Genomic DNA, 15,772 nt, shown 5'->3' with positions numbered 1-15,772 from the left:
AGGGAGTTCTTCAACCCGATCCCTGGAGGATCAAAGGTAACGGTCTTGATCCGGAGTTTGGATGGTCTCATCATCAATGCCTGATCCTTCCATAATTTTGTACAGTATGTGGTGGATGACCGGGGCATAGATATTCTGATCTTCCAAATCTACAAGCGCACTCCCACCTTGTGGCATCCATGCATGGTGCCCTGTACCGGTCTAGGCGCCGTCATGGAGTTCAGCGGGTCTGAACTGAGAGCTTACGCTAAGCATAAGGAAGACCCGACGTGCGACGTAAAGAAGCTCCTCGTGTACTTGAGATGTGTGCGAAAGGTGAGGGAAAAAAACCAGCAAAGGAACCCAGAAAAGGAATACCGTGCCGCCAACCACACATTCTGGCCCTATCTTCGTCCACTCCGACGAAGAGATTCCTGACGACCAAGACGCAGTCGACAGTACTGAAGAACGAGAACAATGGATGGACATGAAGCACTCAGGTGCGATATGTACAAGACCTCAAGTCATTAGGCTAGAGAACTTAGCGATGTTCTTGGGTCCATCACGGATTCCAGTGGTTCGAGAGCGGTATGTTGCTTTGTATCACCTTGAATGGCCGGAGGCACTGTTGGACAAGGAGGTACTAGGTCAGCACCAGAGAGAGTCACTCGGCTCACCTATCTGTCGCTGGAGAGTTACGTCGTCTCCGCAATCTCCGATATCGACGCGATTACACAACCGTCCGCATCATGTATCCTCTACGTCCGTTCCATATAGTTTCAATTACATCCCAGTACTTTATCGACCACCTGTGTACGCAGTAGTTCAAAAGGGATAGAAGAATTTCTCGACGAGTATCTGGGGAGTGACTATCTTTCGTATAGGCCAACACAGCCGATGATGCCTGAAGAGCTCGCATCAAAAGCCGTTATAGTTACAACATTCGACAACACTCATCAAGAGTTTGCACGATACGAGAACGTCGTATCCGGACAAGACAAGAATGCGGTAGGTTTCAACGTTCGACTACTTGGTTGGTCTTGTGGCATGATAGACATGCAATAAAACGTATATTGGATATGAATTAGCAGAACCGAGAAAATAATGATAACGTATATAGCTTTCCCGCAGCCGGCGATAGGTAACCAGCTATCACTCCATTAACGTAAAAAGAACGTATCTCTCATCAACGCATCACGCTCGAAACGCCTTTGGTGATCACCCTCCTCGTATCGCCCCTGCTGATATCTAGCAATGTCATGATCTTCGATATTAGTTGACCTTCTGTTGGTAAGACCTCTCCTCCCTACGGGTAGAGACTGTGCGCTGTGTTGCTGCCATGGATTATGTGAAGCCAAAACTGGCATAGATGGTCTTGAAGCAAGAAACCGGTCTGGGAGTGCAGCTTGGTCTTGCTGCTGCCTTTTCACCCGGGCACCTTCCTCTAGACAATGGAGCCTTAATTGTAAAGATTCTAACTTCTGTCGTGTAGCCTCCGCTTCTAGAGGTTCCGCAGACGGGAGAGTCTTGGGTAGCCTTTTGGAATCACAGCCTTTGGCCGACGTGGGGAGTGTGGTAGCTGTGAGAGTTTGGTGGCGCCACGAGTCAGGGTTTGCATTGTTCGCTGACTGTTCGCGTTGAGCATGTGGTCGAGGAACCTGGCCGCTCGGCACCTGAGCTTGAACTTTACATGAGAGAGGAGCGGTGTCACAACGTCGAATCCGATGGACTTCTCTTGTCTCGCTGGGTCTGACCAGCATAGATCGAGGTGGAGGCAATGTAATCCTTTGTCGCTTATCGAGGTTGATAGTGCAAGCCGATGCACCGACGGACAACTCATCAATCTGTGGTGCCGCGGATGGGACCTCATCATACGATAGTGTGGTGTGTTTTGTTCCCAGATCAGGTTTTACAATATGCTTCGCCTCAGGCTCTGGAAAGCGGTGAGTAGAGTTTGTAAGATTTTGACGCAGCCGATCTAGCGTTTGGACGAGTATTGCACAGTTCTTGCACATAGGTGTGCTTTCGAACTCCCGACTCGGTCGCGATGAGGAAGTTAGGCTAGAGGCGTTGCCCATGTAAACATGCTGGACATTCGAGCTTATCTCGCCGCAAACCGGCTGCAGCTTCTTCGTGTTTGTTGAAGGGCATGACACCGTCTCTCCTGAGTTGCGTTTGCGCTGCCATTGCTGGATTTTCTCTTCCGTACTCATCGAGTGTGAGAAATTCGCAAGGATCGAAGGGCCTGCGAAAGACTCAACGTGCATATCGTGCTGCTGCTTGAAGTCTGCAGGTAGAGTCGTGGCTCTAGCAAGCGGCTTCTGCAGGTGTTGCGATGGCGTCTTCTTCGAGATCCCAGGAGCGCGGCGCATAGGTTGCTCTACGTGGCCACTCAATCTTCGTTGCGGAGCGAGGTTTGGAGCTGGTAGATCTATAGTACCACTCTTCCCGTGTCGGATGATTTCAAGCATCGCGTCACCCTTTGGGGCCTTTGTCAGGTTTTCGTACCCACAAGAGGTAATGAGGATGTCGTCTTCGATGCGAACACCGCCGACGGGCATATACCGCTCCAGCACTTCCACATTAATAAAGTTGCGGTGGATAGGTGATGGAAGGTAGAAATGTTGCAAAGCGTAGACGGAGAAATAAATGCCAGGCTCGACTGTAACAACCATGCCCTCTTCGAGGTGGCTGCTTTGCGGATCAGACGGCGCGCGGCAGGTCTCGGGGTCATATACTGGTATATGGAAATTTTGCGGGTAAAGAGACGGTGCCTAATATTGTGTTAGCTGTTTATCAACATGGTTATTGCTTGCGCTTACCTGCTGGTACACTGGCTTCCCTCTCCTTACACTCATCAGCTGCGCCTGACCCACGTCATGCACCTCGAGGCCAATGTGATGTCCCAGCCCGTGCGGAAAGAATGCTCTACTTGTACCAGCTTTGTAGATCTCTTCCTTCGTTCCGTTATGGAGAATGCCCAGCTGCAATAGGCCATCGATAGCGATCTGGTGTGCCATGATGTGCAGATCCAGATATCTCACACCAGGTTCTAACCGTTTGATACATGTCTCTTGCATACGTTGGACCAGCTTATAGATGTTCTCTGCCTCTTTGCTCGGCCAAGAAGCGGACAACGGGAAACTGCGTGTAATGTCACTTGCATATAGTTCGTACTCGCATCCTGCGTCTAAACACATGAGTTGTCGACCTGCGAGATCTTCATTGTTCGCGTCATAATGGAGAGTTCCAGCGTTTGGCCCAGAAGCAGCGATGGGATCATAAGCCTGTTGCTTTGCTTGATGCGATATGCACACATCCATGAACAGACCCTCAACTTGTGCTTCGTTCTTGAATTTTGCGATGTTAGCGAGCACTTCTCGGTGCGCTTGCGAGCTGATATCATTCGCCTTCCGAATGAGCTTGATCTCGTGATCATCCTTGATCATACGACATATGTTCATGGCTGGCTGAAGGGCTGTCGAGTCGATGCGAGGCTTCAGGTTTTCGCAACCTGGGAATTGCGATGACTGGTGCATAGTGTAGATACTAGCCTGTCGGTTACCGATCGCCCATCCTTGGACGGCGTATTCAAGCTCATCTGCGTAAAATACTTGATCAACATCGTACTTCACAAGCGCCTCGGCAAGCGTAGAGCCACGGCCATTCCAGATAACGCGCTCAGGCTTGATGCGTGGGATGAACAAACAGAGTTCATCGCGTCGCGTGTCGTACGTCAGATGGCAGTCAGGCTCATTACATCTTCATACCATCAGCACGATCCTCACATTACTCCCAGATCAACGCACCCGCTCAAGTAGTAAAAGTATCGGCGTTGTCGGAAGGGTGCTGGCATGTCGCTATCCTCATTATTCCTCGCTGGCTGACCTGGGAGGTATATCAAGCCTTCTTCAACACCCAGTTTCTCTTGCACTCTCCGCGCATGTTGTTTTGCTGCGCGATGTTAGCTCGATGCCTGCTCCACTTTCATCTCCCAATACTAACCGGGATATTTCTCGAACGGAGTCTCCGCCTCGAGGTGCAACCAATACTCGTTGTCCTCCCATCTCAAGCGCTCAGAGAGACCTTTCGCATCGAGAACTTCCATCTTGATACCTCGTACTACCTGGGCGAAGGACTGCGAATGCGAAAGGTTGCAGCGCCGATGGAGATGCGACCGGCGTTTTAGTGTTGTCGAGGAGCTCACCGGTAAAGCCACCGCATAGCGCACGTGCCCTCGACTCCGGTCAATCAACCGGGAACGATGCGATCGTGGACAAGATTGACGCATTTGGCCCCTTCATACTTACAGATGGATTGGTACTGATCGAAAGCGTTCCCTCAAAGCGAGAGGCCAAGATAGTAGCATCGCGACTGCCAATGCATAGGTTCGACCAAGTTGCTCAGGTTGCCTCACAACCCCGCGCCCTGCTTTTCATGCCCAACTACTGTGCAACATCGTGTTCATGCGGCATTCGTGCCCATGTGCACTTCTGCATATTCTCACTGCGTCTAATAGGTGACACGAAAAGATGTACACCGATTCCGGGTCAAGCCAACAAAGGAATATGAAAATTGCAAGGTGTTCGGTCTGAGGAGAGCGCTGATTGGTCGTCGATCTTGACCGGTCACCGGTCAAGATGTCGAGCTACGAGAGGCACGAACGGACTTGTCAGACTGAGTAATGTCGCACAAACAACGAGCCGATCCTGACATATTATTCGACCATTATGTACGTGTATTAGACTTTGGCTATGAATACGAACAAGACCGACACCGGATATTCCTGAGCATCAATGCCGACGCCTATACAATCACAGTCTTCCTTAGAGGGTTTCAAGGCCGCGAAGGTAAAGAACAAAACATTTATCAGCTACCTAGGAAGTCGCGAACCTTAAAACCATTCGACGTCTTATTCGTGATGATCAACCTAGGGAGGGACCAACGTCGAGACCAAGCCACAAAGCATACCCGATGATCAACGCTGAAGGTACTCAGTGTAATGAACCCAGGCTTGAGACTTCCACTCAGCCTTCACGCTAGAGAGTAGAAGGAGGCAGGTCCAGGCTCAGCACGACCTCTAGTAGAAATGGAAGTAGTTGTAGCTTCCAAAGTTAAGCGCAAGCTGGGTTGCTTCATAGTGACATGTGTTGCTGTATCGGGGGCCCTTGATTTCTCTCCCGGACGCGTCAGGCAAGGCCAGGCTAGTGTTGATTCTGTCCATATTGGAGGCATTGTGAAGGAAGTCGAACATGGTGTTGCCGCCACGCGAAGTTACTTGACTTCGTATTCAATCTGGTAAGAAATGTTTCTCTGTGACTTGTATTTGATATGTGCACTAGTTTTGTACATGCAGATTCTAGGCTACAGACAGTCGTTCTGAACCAGTGCTTGTCGCTTGTAAAACGTGATGTTTGAGGGGTTGAGCATTGGGCACAAAACAATGTGCGGCTCGTTCTTCTATTCAATCAACGCATGCTGTTTACAGGCTGTGTATACCGTGTTGATGCGTGTCCGTCAACGGTATCTTGTCATCTTTTTCATTAGGCTTTGGGCCTGGTGTCGGAACTTGGAGAAGAACAGTTGCTTAATCAGAGCAGTAAACATGTTCAGGACGTGGGAAACTAATACACGAAGGCAGCCGAGAGGAAACAAAAAGTGCGGCCAAATACGTATGTCATAAAGGTTGCAACTGAAAGGCGGTGCATTGTCAGCATTGCTCAGGAAAGCAGCCACGGAATATCTAAGGTGGTAAACATGCACTATGCAAGAAGTCATGGTCCTACTCGTCGTCGTCGTCGTCGTCGTCATCCTCGTTGGTGAAGTCGTTGTCATCGTCATCTCCCATTTCCTCGTCTTCATCTTCGTCTGAGGCGTCAACCAGGTGTCTCTCTTCTGGCCACTTCACAGTCACTTCCTCTTCTAGCTCCTTCCAGAACTTGCCCATATCCGCCCCCGTATGCTCCTTCACCGTTTTGGTCGCTGTCGTTGACTCATCGTCAGCATCCTTTCGCTTGAATCCCACGTGCATGTGATCTTGCTGCAAGATACCGACTTTCAAATGATTGAGGGCAAGCTTCTTATCTGTGGATAGCCTGTGAAAGAATTCCCTCCAGAAATTGGGCTTGTGTCCGAACGGCGCAGCGGCAACAGCGGGAAGGTTCATCCTCCAAAGACTTAAATCTTCTAGAGTCGCTGCGAACTTCTTGATAAGGGCGACAAGAATGTCAGCACGAGCGCTCAATTGGCCGAGTTCGAGCTTCTTCAAGAGTGGTAAAGTGATTGTGGCGGGATCAAGGAAGGTCGCGCTACTTGCACCGGCAGCAAGCTCTGGGGTACCCAACCACTGCAGAAAGTCCTCGTTGTTGGCTACCAGATGTTTCTCGAAGTTCAAGCGGAGGTGTACCAGATTTGGGGTAAAGTGGAGAAAGCGTCGAAGTGATCGTCCCGCGTTCGGGTCGGCAGACGTTCCGTTGCTGTGGGTATGCAGGTAGCGAGGCTTAAGATCCACATTCAACAGCAATGTAGTTGTGTTCTGAAGTATAGGCCCAACGGTTGGCCGAATGTAATCTGGGAGGAAGAACGCTGTGTCTGGAAGGCCACGCTGGCGGAGTAGAACCTCGAATTCAGTTGGCTTTCGGTTCGCCTTGCCCAGAGCGTACAACACACTGGAAAAGACGCGAGATGCGAAACGTGTACCGAGTTCATGCGCGAAAGAGTCGCGATCGGAGAAGCGAAGTTCAATCCCGGTCTCGCGGTGAACAGTTGTAGCACCCCAGGAGCTCCAGCTCTTGCCATCGCGAACCCGATTACTAGCGTTGAAGTCGCGGATCCCGATCGTGGAGAGATTGTCGAGACGCTCGAATGCTTCTGTGAGCATTTCGCGATCGATCCCTGTACTCAACAACGTCTTTTGATCCTCGTAACCTTGAATATAGCGTGTAGCGGCATCTTCATCCTTGAACCGCAGTGGTATCTCACCATAAACATTGGTGGCAATGATGATATGTGATAGTTTCTTGGAGAGGCTCACGTGTTTGGATATGTCGATGAGTGCTTGCAAACTCTTGTGCGTAAGCATGAACTGTTTCTTGAAAAAGAACTCTTTCGAAAACCATTCGTAAAGCGACTTCTCGGTCTGTTTGCACGCCAGGCGGAGTGATCCTAGATCTTCGGTAGGAAGGTACTCTGAGACGGTGACCAGTAGTTCCAAGGGTATCGTGAGAAGCGATGCCATCTTGACAAGTAGTGAGGTTGGCGGAATTTAAGATTTTAGGTACAATGACGGCGATGCTTGTGGTACGATGCCGTCTTATCATGTGTGAACGCGTCGATCTCGCGAAGGCAGAAACGGACGCTGTTCCGCTTTGGGGGCTGATGCCTAAGGGCGCTCCTTCCGGACCCAGGCCAGCGTCTCACCGGACGCCTGATCCCGTCTCAACCAACTGTTCAAATAGCCATCTTTCACCTCCAATAGAGTCGCATCACATCTTCTCCAACTTCAATTGAACCAATGGCTCGCAAAGCTGCGCAGAAAGCCCCTGCGGCCTCTCCCCTTGATGGATGTACCGTCGCCGCGTCTGGCCGCTTCCCCAGTGGAGTAACTCAATCGGCACTACAAGCGCGTCTAACGTCACTCGGCGCCGCATTCGCGTCAAGCGTATCAGCAGACACGACCCATCTCATCGCAACTGAGAAAGATTTTGAGAGCAACTCTACCAAAGTCAAGGCTGCAGCCGCACACAACGTGCCAGTTGTCACGCTTTATTGGCTCGATGAATGCGAAACGACAGGTAAGTTCTGGATAATTTGTTTTTTTCCTCGAATCGTCATATACACCTCGGGATGCTACAAGGATATCCAAGTTGACGTTGGGTACAGATTCCAAGGTCGATGAGTCGCCATATCTGCTGTCTTCTGCTGCTGTGGCACCAGCCCCAGTCCCTGCTCAGAATGGGTCAAAGAAGCGCGCAGCGTCATCTGCCTCACCACCTGCAACTGCGCCGGCGGAGACTAAGAAGCCCAAAATCAAGGAAGACGCGAAAGTCGGCGATGGCCAAAATGCTAAATCCAAGCAAATTGCCATTTCTGTAGACGAGTTCTGCCCTCTAGCCAACTACCAAGTCTATATAGACAACAGCGATGGCACCATCTACGACGCGTCACTCAATCAAACAAACTCAGGCGCGAACAACAGTAAGTGATACGAGTTCATCCGATCTTTCCAAATACTAACGATACCAGACAAGTTTTACATAGCCCAGGTTCGTATGATCTTGCAAACGTCTTGGTTCTCTACTAACTTTCCAAGATTCTCACTAATGGCACCAAATATCAAACCTGGACACGATGGGGACGTGTCGGTGATCGTGGTCAAATGAAAATGCTCGGAAACGGAAGTTTCGACGACGCCATGAGGGAGTTTGAGAAGAAGTTCAAAGACAAATCTGGTCTCAGATGGGCAGACCGTGGCGAAGAGCCAAGAGCTGGCAAATATGCTTATGTGGAGCGATCCTACAACCCTGACTCGGACGACGACGACGAAGATGATGCTAACGCTGGCACTGCTTCCGGAGACATGGACACCAAGGATAGCGCTCCACCTGCTGAGAGCACCTTGTCTCGTCCTGTCCAGGATCTCATGAAGCTCATTTTCAATCAAGTAAGGCTACAGCATCCTTCCTACTTTTGGTAACAGGCTGTTCACAAAGACGTCAAGCTAACAGTGGCAAGGACTACTTTAACGCAACCATGAGTGCGCTCAACTACGATGCCAACAAGCTCCCACTAGGCAAGCTGAGCAAAGGTACTATCGCTCGTGGTTTCCAAGCACTGAAGGACCTTTCGGTGTTGATTGACAACAACGATGCCACGTCTAGAGATGAGGTGGAACGCCTGTCAAACCAATACTTCTCCATCATTCCCCACGCGTTCGGTCGTAATCGTCCACCAGTTATTCGAGACATCAATCTGCTTAAGAAGGAGATTGAGCTACTCGAGAGTCTTTCGGACATGAAGGAGACGGCTGCTATGCTCAAGGATCAATTGAAGGACAAGAGCGACGTCAACAAGCTTGACAAGCAATTCCAGGGATTGGGCATGAACGAGATGTCGCCTCTGGATCACAAGAGCCGCGAGTTTGTTGAGATCGACGAGTATCTCAACAACTCAAAGGGCAAGACGCACAATGTCAGCTACAAGGTCCAAGAAATCTTCCGCATTGAACGTCAAGGAGAATTCGAACGCTTCGACAAGAGCAAGTACTCAAAGATCGCCAGCAATCGTCGTCTACTCTGGCACGGATCCCGTGTTACCAACTATGGTGGTATTCTGGGTCAAGGTCTCAGGATTGCCCCACCTGAAGCTCCTGCCACCGGATATATGTTTGGTAAGGGCATCTACCTTGCGGATATGTCTTCCAAATCCGCCAACTATTGTGCTTCGTACAATTCCGGAGGTACTGCTTTGCTTCTCCTCTGTGAAGCTGAACTTGGTAACCCTATGCACGAGCTTACCGATGCATCGTACACTGCCGGAGAGGATGCTATCAAGAAGGGCATGTACAGCACGTTCGGTATGGGACAGACAGGTCCGAGCAAGTGGAAGGATGCAAGTTGCATGAACCCAGCCTTGAAGGGTTGCATGATGGTAAGTACACTCTTGTCCTGGAATCTGGATTCACAGCTGACCATCATACTAGCCTGACGTATCAACGCCGCCTGGTCCTACCAACGTACCCAACGCGTACCTGCAGTATAACGAGTACATCACCTATGATGTCGCGCAGGTCAAGCTTCGCTACTTGCTCCGCGTCCAGATGTAGACTCGCATTTCGTGCAAGTCTGGTGTTTTTCCAGGTTTATTGTCATGTCGCTGTTATCTTCCGTCTCGGCGTTCAGTCTTTTAGGGGGGGGCGTTATCAGAGCATGGAGCCAGACAAAAGCGGCATCGTGTTATTACCTCTCAGTCATGCAATTCAATCTTTCTCACTCGCATGGTCTCGATTTTGCGCGTTATTGTGTGATGCTACTCCCACAGCCGTCGAATGTATCGAATCATTGAAAAAACAAGCATGGTATATTCGTCGTTAATCAAATACAAGCATTGCATAAGGCTGCTATACACATAGAGGCAGATCATCAAACACCAGGTCAAGACAAAACGACGGACTCTACTCGCGTCCACCGACCCTCCTCTCATAGTCGTCTTCGAGCCTGGAAGCATCGACAACTTCGACACCCTTGCCGAGACCGATCATATCGCTGCGAACCTGCCACCACCTGACGGTATGCTCACTTTCCTTGCCCTTTTGCATAGGGCCCTCGTCGTCCGTGTCTACAAGCCCGCCGAGACCAGTACCATCAGCGCCAACAACGACGATGGTCTGTGCGACCCACTTGCGCAGGTCCTCGATGTTCTGACCGTTCACGCCGCTCAATGCGTCGACTACGTAAACAAGTTCAGGTCCGAGGTGTCTGAGCATATGCACGAATCCTGTGGTGGTGTTGAAAGGCATGACCATGGCAGGGTCCTCAACTAGACGGAGCGCTTGCGAGTGGAGGGTGTTCCAGAGTGTATTGTCAGACCCCCGAGTGCTTGGTGCTGGCGTGTAGACAACTGGCTCAATGGAAGATAGTTCCTCGCCCGGTGTGCGTGCAGGTGTGCTGATGGCAGAGTATGAGTCGCCAAGCGAAGACGATCCAGTGCGAGAGTTGGATCGGGATTGTGGGCGCGAGCGCAGGGATGGGGAGTAGATAAGTACGAAGAGCTTGGTCCTGGAGAAGTCGGTGTCGGGGAGGTGGGATAGGATGGTCTGCAAGCTGTCAGTTTTTGAAGTGCGACAAGGGATACGGTATGGGGAGCTTACAGCGTTCTCTTCGCGGTACGAGCCCTCATCATCATCAACTCTGTCCATCAGGCTCTCTGCGCTGACGACCAGTACCACCGTCTTCCTCTTTCCGCTGTATTCGCCCCTCCCTTCAGCTTTGCGCACACTGGCCGCAAAGCTCCGTGCCTGCGCATCCACCGCAGCATTGCTATCTCGACTCTGGGCCTCGACATTCCTCCTGATAGTGGCCTCCTCGCTCCATCGCGAGTGATCGCCAAAAGCCTCGTCTTTGTCTTCTTCGCGAATCGAAGCAAGCGCCGCACCAGCAGCTGCACCTGCGGCTGCCCAACCCGCCGCCGTCTTCTTACTCACAGTATCGAACAGTTGCTGTGGCGATGGTGTGCGTCTGATGACGCCTTGTGCGCGACCAAGCAGTGTGCTGTCGCCGCCCCCGTATCCATAGCCTTCACCGCCTCCCTCCCCTACGGGAAATCCAGATGCATCGCGTGCTGCAGGTGCCCTGCCTTGTCGCTTCTCAGTCGAGTCTTCGCCATAGGACAAGTCGTCGTCGGATGAGTAATCCCGACTATCCTCGCGCGCACTCCATACCCAGGCTGCAAGACCTGCGGTCGCGACTGTCACGGTGAGGATCAGAGGAACGTAGAAGCCGAGGGCGCTGCGGTTGCGCGAGTTGTTCTGGCGACGGTCGTAGCGGTCGTAGTTGAAAGAAGACATTGTGGCGTTTAGGTCATGATAATTCGTCGATGTTTCGTGGCGGGTCAAACGCTGTCAGGAGTATGAGATTATTGTTTTGGTTGTCAGCCGCTGCCGCTCGGCTCCAGGGCAGCTTCCCTGTTGTTGACGCCCGCCGGTGGCTGGGGGAGCTGATGCGCCTGCTTGACACGTGCGTGCCTGCCGAGGCGAGGGTGTGCGAGTCAGTCTGTGAACTTTTGGCGGCGGGGTGACTCTTACACCCCACACCCACGTCTTTGTACCTGCAGCTACGCTCGGCGGACGCCAATACCATCACACAAAAGACGAAGCAAGGCATCCGCTTCACACCACCAGGCCCGAACCGGCAGTCTATACATCCCAGACCCGCGTATACGTCGCGGCAACCACCTTCCATTCTCACAATGCCTCACGCGACGAGTCTTCCCGCGCCAGGCTTCCAGGCTCTCATCCTGTGCGGGCCTGGAGCCTCCTTCAGCACTTTCACATCTACGCCAAAGGAGATACCAAAGGCCTTGTTGCCCATTGCGAACAGGCCCATGGTCTGGTACCCCCTAGAATGGTGCTACCGCATGGGAGTCACAGGTAGAACATGGCGCATGTCCTCTTTCTGTAATTTCTGCTCTAACAGGCTGCAGACATCACGGTCGTGACACCGCCAGAGTCATTAGAAGCCATCGAGGCTGCCATGTCGCAGAACCCACACCTCACAACCCTCCCTTCACCAAAGCCAGACATCCTTGCGCCAAAAGATCTTTCACACCAGACCAGTACTGGCGACCTCTTCAGGCTACCAGAACTACAGAGCGCGATCAAAGGCGACTTCATCGTACTGCCGTGCGATCTCGTATGCGAGTTGGACGGCACAGCGCTTGCAGACGCATGGATGGTCGAGCAGGGTGGCTTTGCTGGAGCCAGTGGTGGACTAGATCACAACGGCGGCAAGATCGCATTCGGTGCTGGTGGTGAGAAGCTTGGACGAAGAGGCGGCATGGGTGTATGGTATCAGACCAAGGGAGAGGGAAGCAGGAAGAAGGAAGAAACAGACTTCATTGCAACAACACCACTACCCACACCCATCGTCCCAGTTCCAACAGACTCGCTACGCCGCAATATCTCGAAGCTCGTGTACTCAGTACCCACCGATACACTGAACGACATAACCGAAGAGAACAAAACATTTCCTCTGCGGCATTCGCTCATTCGCAAGCACGCGCGGATAAGGATGCTTACGACACACCGCGATGCACATATATACATCTTCCCATACTGGGTCATGGAGATGATCAAGAAGAACGAGAAATTCGAGAGCATCAGCGAAGAAGTATTGGGATGGTGGGCAAAAGCAGGCTGGCAAGAAGGGCTCGGAGATAAATTAGGTCTGCGGCAAATACTGCAGGGCGAGGACGAAGAGTCGGATCACGGCTCGCAAGTCGTCGAAGAAGAGATCGATGTTTCCAGGTTCAGCACCACATACTCGGACAGCAACACAGAGACAGAAACATCGGCACCCACCACACTCGCATCACGAGTCACAAAATCCTCCAGCATACCCAACTCGGCCAAATCACTCACCTCGAATTCTAAACTCACAGTACCACCAATCCTAGCCTATGTTCAACCCTCAGGCCCGAACGAACCGCTTATCCGCCGCGTAGACGACTCGCATCTGCTCCTAACTGTCTCCCTCCGCCTCGCCAAGCTCCCCTCAATCGAAGAAGTCTCCAAGGAACTCGCATCGCCATTCGCGCATCAGTCTAAGATTGTCCACAAAGAATCCATACCCCGGAAATGCCGCGTAGAAGCCGAGAACTCGTTACTTGCAGACAACGTTATTGTAGAAGAGAAGACCAACATCAAGGAAAGCGTTATTGGACCGAACTGCAAGATCAGTGAAGGCGCGAGACTGTTACGCTGTCTATTGATGGATGGTGTGGAGGTTGGGCCTAATGTACAGCTTACGGATTGTATCTTGGGAAGGAGGTGTAGGATGGAAGGTGGAGATGCAAAGGATGGCGACAAGACTGTTCTCAAGGACTGTGAAGTTCAGGATGGGCAGGTTGTGGAGTGGGGTAGTAAGTTTCACTTGACCTTTTATGTGGAGAGAGCGGTGCTAACGATTATGCAGCTGAAGCGAAGAACGAGAAGTTTATGCGCTTTGACGTGGGTGACGATATAGGCAGTGAGGGGTTCGGCGGAGACGAAATGGATGTCATGGATGGTGAAGATGGCGAGGGTATCCCGCTGCGGTAAAATCGCTGCCGAAACAAACATGAGTAGCGTACATGACGATTACGAGCACACGATCTCAAGACGAGCTTATCTGAATAGAATAGATGTGACTTTGGCTGAACGCAAGACATGCAAACTGTTCCTTCTCGTATCAATTTCAATTTTCTGGCTGGCCAAGTACACCCTAATATCTTCTATCCGTCATTTCGCCATATATTCTGCTAACGTTCTAGTCTCGAGGAAGACATATGCAGAGTTCACTGGACGCTCTCACACTGTTGCGAGGGCGTATCGGGAGGATTTCCACTGCAGTCAATCATATTGGCGGTGACGGTCAAGACGCGTTTGCTATGTTGGTGACACAGCAGCTTGGCATCACAGATGACCGCGTCTTCCAAGCTTATCATTTCCCGTCCTTGTCTCGTCCTCTTCAATGTATCGCTTGCTTCAACTCCATTTTGTTCTGTTACTCTTCGTCTTTCTCGGGCTCACTCATCATATCCAAATCCTGGCTCTCATTCATCATGCCTCAGATCAAGCGCGGACACGATAAAGCTGCTCTACTACAGCACCTATGTAGCGACTGTAAGGGTAATACCTCTTCCAGAATGGATTGCAAGAACCTTGAGAAGCTCATGTGCTTCTCCTGCTCAAGGCAAGACCATTACAGCGGCGAATGCAATGATACGATGCGCAACGGCACCCCGTCACTGAACAAGACGCCCGTACCACGCAAGGAAGTCCAAACACAAATTGATGAGTTGAAAACTCACTGCAATCACAGTCTACGTCTGTTGAGATCCTGCGGCTTCGTGGAGCACGCCGATACCCTTGAAACACACAAGCCTGACCCACACGGGCTGAGAGAACCCTGCGAAGCAAGCATGATGGACTTGCAACCCACATATTACGATTCATCTCGTAAACTAACAAGACTAAAGCAGCAGTTCGATGCATGGAGAAGGTATTGCCTCGAAATTTTTGAAAAAATCGAACAAGATGGTCTTGCAGAAGCAGGTATGACAGTCTATTTAAGTCTTCTTATATTTCTCACGTCGCCATATACCGACCTCCAGCCATAGCAATAGATCCTTCTCTTCGCTGGCATATTGATCCAAATTCCCAAGCCATCGAGAAATTCGGCAAGAAAGTTCTGTCCAAAATTTCTACGACCGTCCGTGCCACATCTTCATCAGTGAAGGTTTTCCTAGAGCGCATGCACCATGATATCAAAACCATAGGTGCAATGCGAGGTGAAACGCTCTACTAGAGACACACCATAGCAATAAAGCTTATCCACAATGCCGTCCGATGGAGAGTGGCCAATCCCAATAATAAGCAACAAATCTCACTAGTTGGATATGAAGATATAGAGAAGGATACGCTAGACCATTTGAGGTTGCTTGACAAGCAATTTCAGAAAATACTTGAGACGGGGTTGATTAAGAAGGGGACTTTGCCGTATGATCGGACCCTGTGTATGTTGGAGACGCATCAAGTGACGGATTTGTATGCTGTTTCTTGGAAATGGCTCAGGGAGTTATTTTACGAAGAGTGTGAGGATGTTGTGCTTCGAGGTGTAAATAATACAGCATTTGCACAGAAGAAGGGAGAAAAGAATGGTGAAGCCAAAGGACGGACTGTGAAGAGAAGGAAACTCATTAGATAACCGATCATTAAGAAAATCAGTGGAAGCGAAGCACTGGGTGAGCTACAACAAGAGGAGCTTATTACGCGGTTGAGTGAATGAGATGACGACGATGGCTCAAATCCTGCGCTAGCGCCACTTTGTTTCTGTCTACCTGCACCACAGAACTTACCTAACTGCACCCTATGCGTGCTAGCTTTCATCCGGGTCTCCGGTCGGCTTTTACTTCGAGATAGAAATTAAGCTGTGTCTTACGAAAACAAGGTCAAGTTGTCTACGCTAGGCTGCCCGGCACGACTTACCCAATGCGGACAAATATCACGGCGAGGAGAAGAAGGGGTAGACAGCAATCA

The 15,772-nt window shown here is 50.9% G+C and overlaps 5 protein-coding genes across 5 annotated transcripts; 2 read left to right on the top strand and 3 right to left on the bottom strand.

Annotated features, from left to right (window-relative positions):
- Positions 1-1,480: 1,480 nt before the first annotated feature.
- On the bottom strand, positions 1,481-4,087 carry J4E82_001614 (uncharacterized protein; the record flags this gene model as incomplete). The annotated part of the gene is made up of 5 exons (XM_051727923.1): positions 1,481-1,728; positions 1,805-2,753; positions 2,802-3,741; positions 3,789-3,933; positions 3,985-4,087. The coding sequence occupies 5 exons, from the start codon at positions 4,085-4,087 to the stop codon at positions 1,481-1,483; spliced, it is 2,385 nt and encodes a 794-aa protein (XP_051592278.1).
- A 1,674-nt stretch (positions 4,088-5,761) lies between these two features.
- Positions 5,762-7,216, bottom strand: J4E82_001613 (uncharacterized protein; the record flags this gene model as incomplete). Its single annotated transcript, XM_051727922.1, has 1 exon — positions 5,762-7,216. The coding sequence occupies one exon, from the start codon at positions 7,214-7,216 to the stop codon at positions 5,762-5,764; it is 1,455 nt and encodes a 484-aa protein (XP_051592277.1).
- A 276-nt stretch (positions 7,217-7,492) lies between these two features.
- On the top strand, positions 7,493-9,802 carry J4E82_001612 (uncharacterized protein; the record flags this gene model as incomplete). The annotated part of the gene is made up of 6 exons (XM_051727921.1): positions 7,493-7,772; positions 7,861-8,175; positions 8,224-8,243; positions 8,291-8,641; positions 8,713-9,627; positions 9,680-9,802. The coding sequence occupies 6 exons, from the start codon at positions 7,493-7,495 to the stop codon at positions 9,800-9,802; spliced, it is 2,004 nt and encodes a 667-aa protein (XP_051592276.1).
- A 348-nt stretch (positions 9,803-10,150) lies between these two features.
- Positions 10,151-11,542, bottom strand: J4E82_001611 (uncharacterized protein; the record flags this gene model as incomplete). The annotated part of the gene is made up of 2 exons (XM_051727920.1): positions 10,151-10,792; positions 10,847-11,542. 2 exons carry the CDS (start codon positions 11,540-11,542, stop codon positions 10,151-10,153), a joined length of 1,338 nt encoding a protein of 445 aa, XP_051592275.1.
- Positions 11,543-11,943: 401 nt separating this feature from the next.
- J4E82_001610 (uncharacterized protein) lies at positions 11,944-13,792 on the top strand (the record flags this gene model as incomplete). The annotated part of the gene is made up of 3 exons (XM_051727919.1): positions 11,944-12,124; positions 12,178-13,614; positions 13,668-13,792. The coding sequence occupies 3 exons, from the start codon at positions 11,944-11,946 to the stop codon at positions 13,790-13,792; spliced, it is 1,743 nt and encodes a 580-aa protein (XP_051592274.1).
- Positions 13,793-15,772: the final 1,980 nt, after the last annotated feature.

This window comes from Alternaria postmessia, assembly GCF_024291825.1.
Source record: "Alternaria postmessia strain BMP 2775 chromosome Unknown scaffold_6, whole genome shotgun sequence".
NCBI classification, from domain to species: domain Eukaryota; kingdom Fungi; phylum Ascomycota; class Dothideomycetes; order Pleosporales; family Pleosporaceae; genus Alternaria; species Alternaria postmessia.
This window is presented reverse-complemented; position numbering and strand designations above follow the sequence as displayed.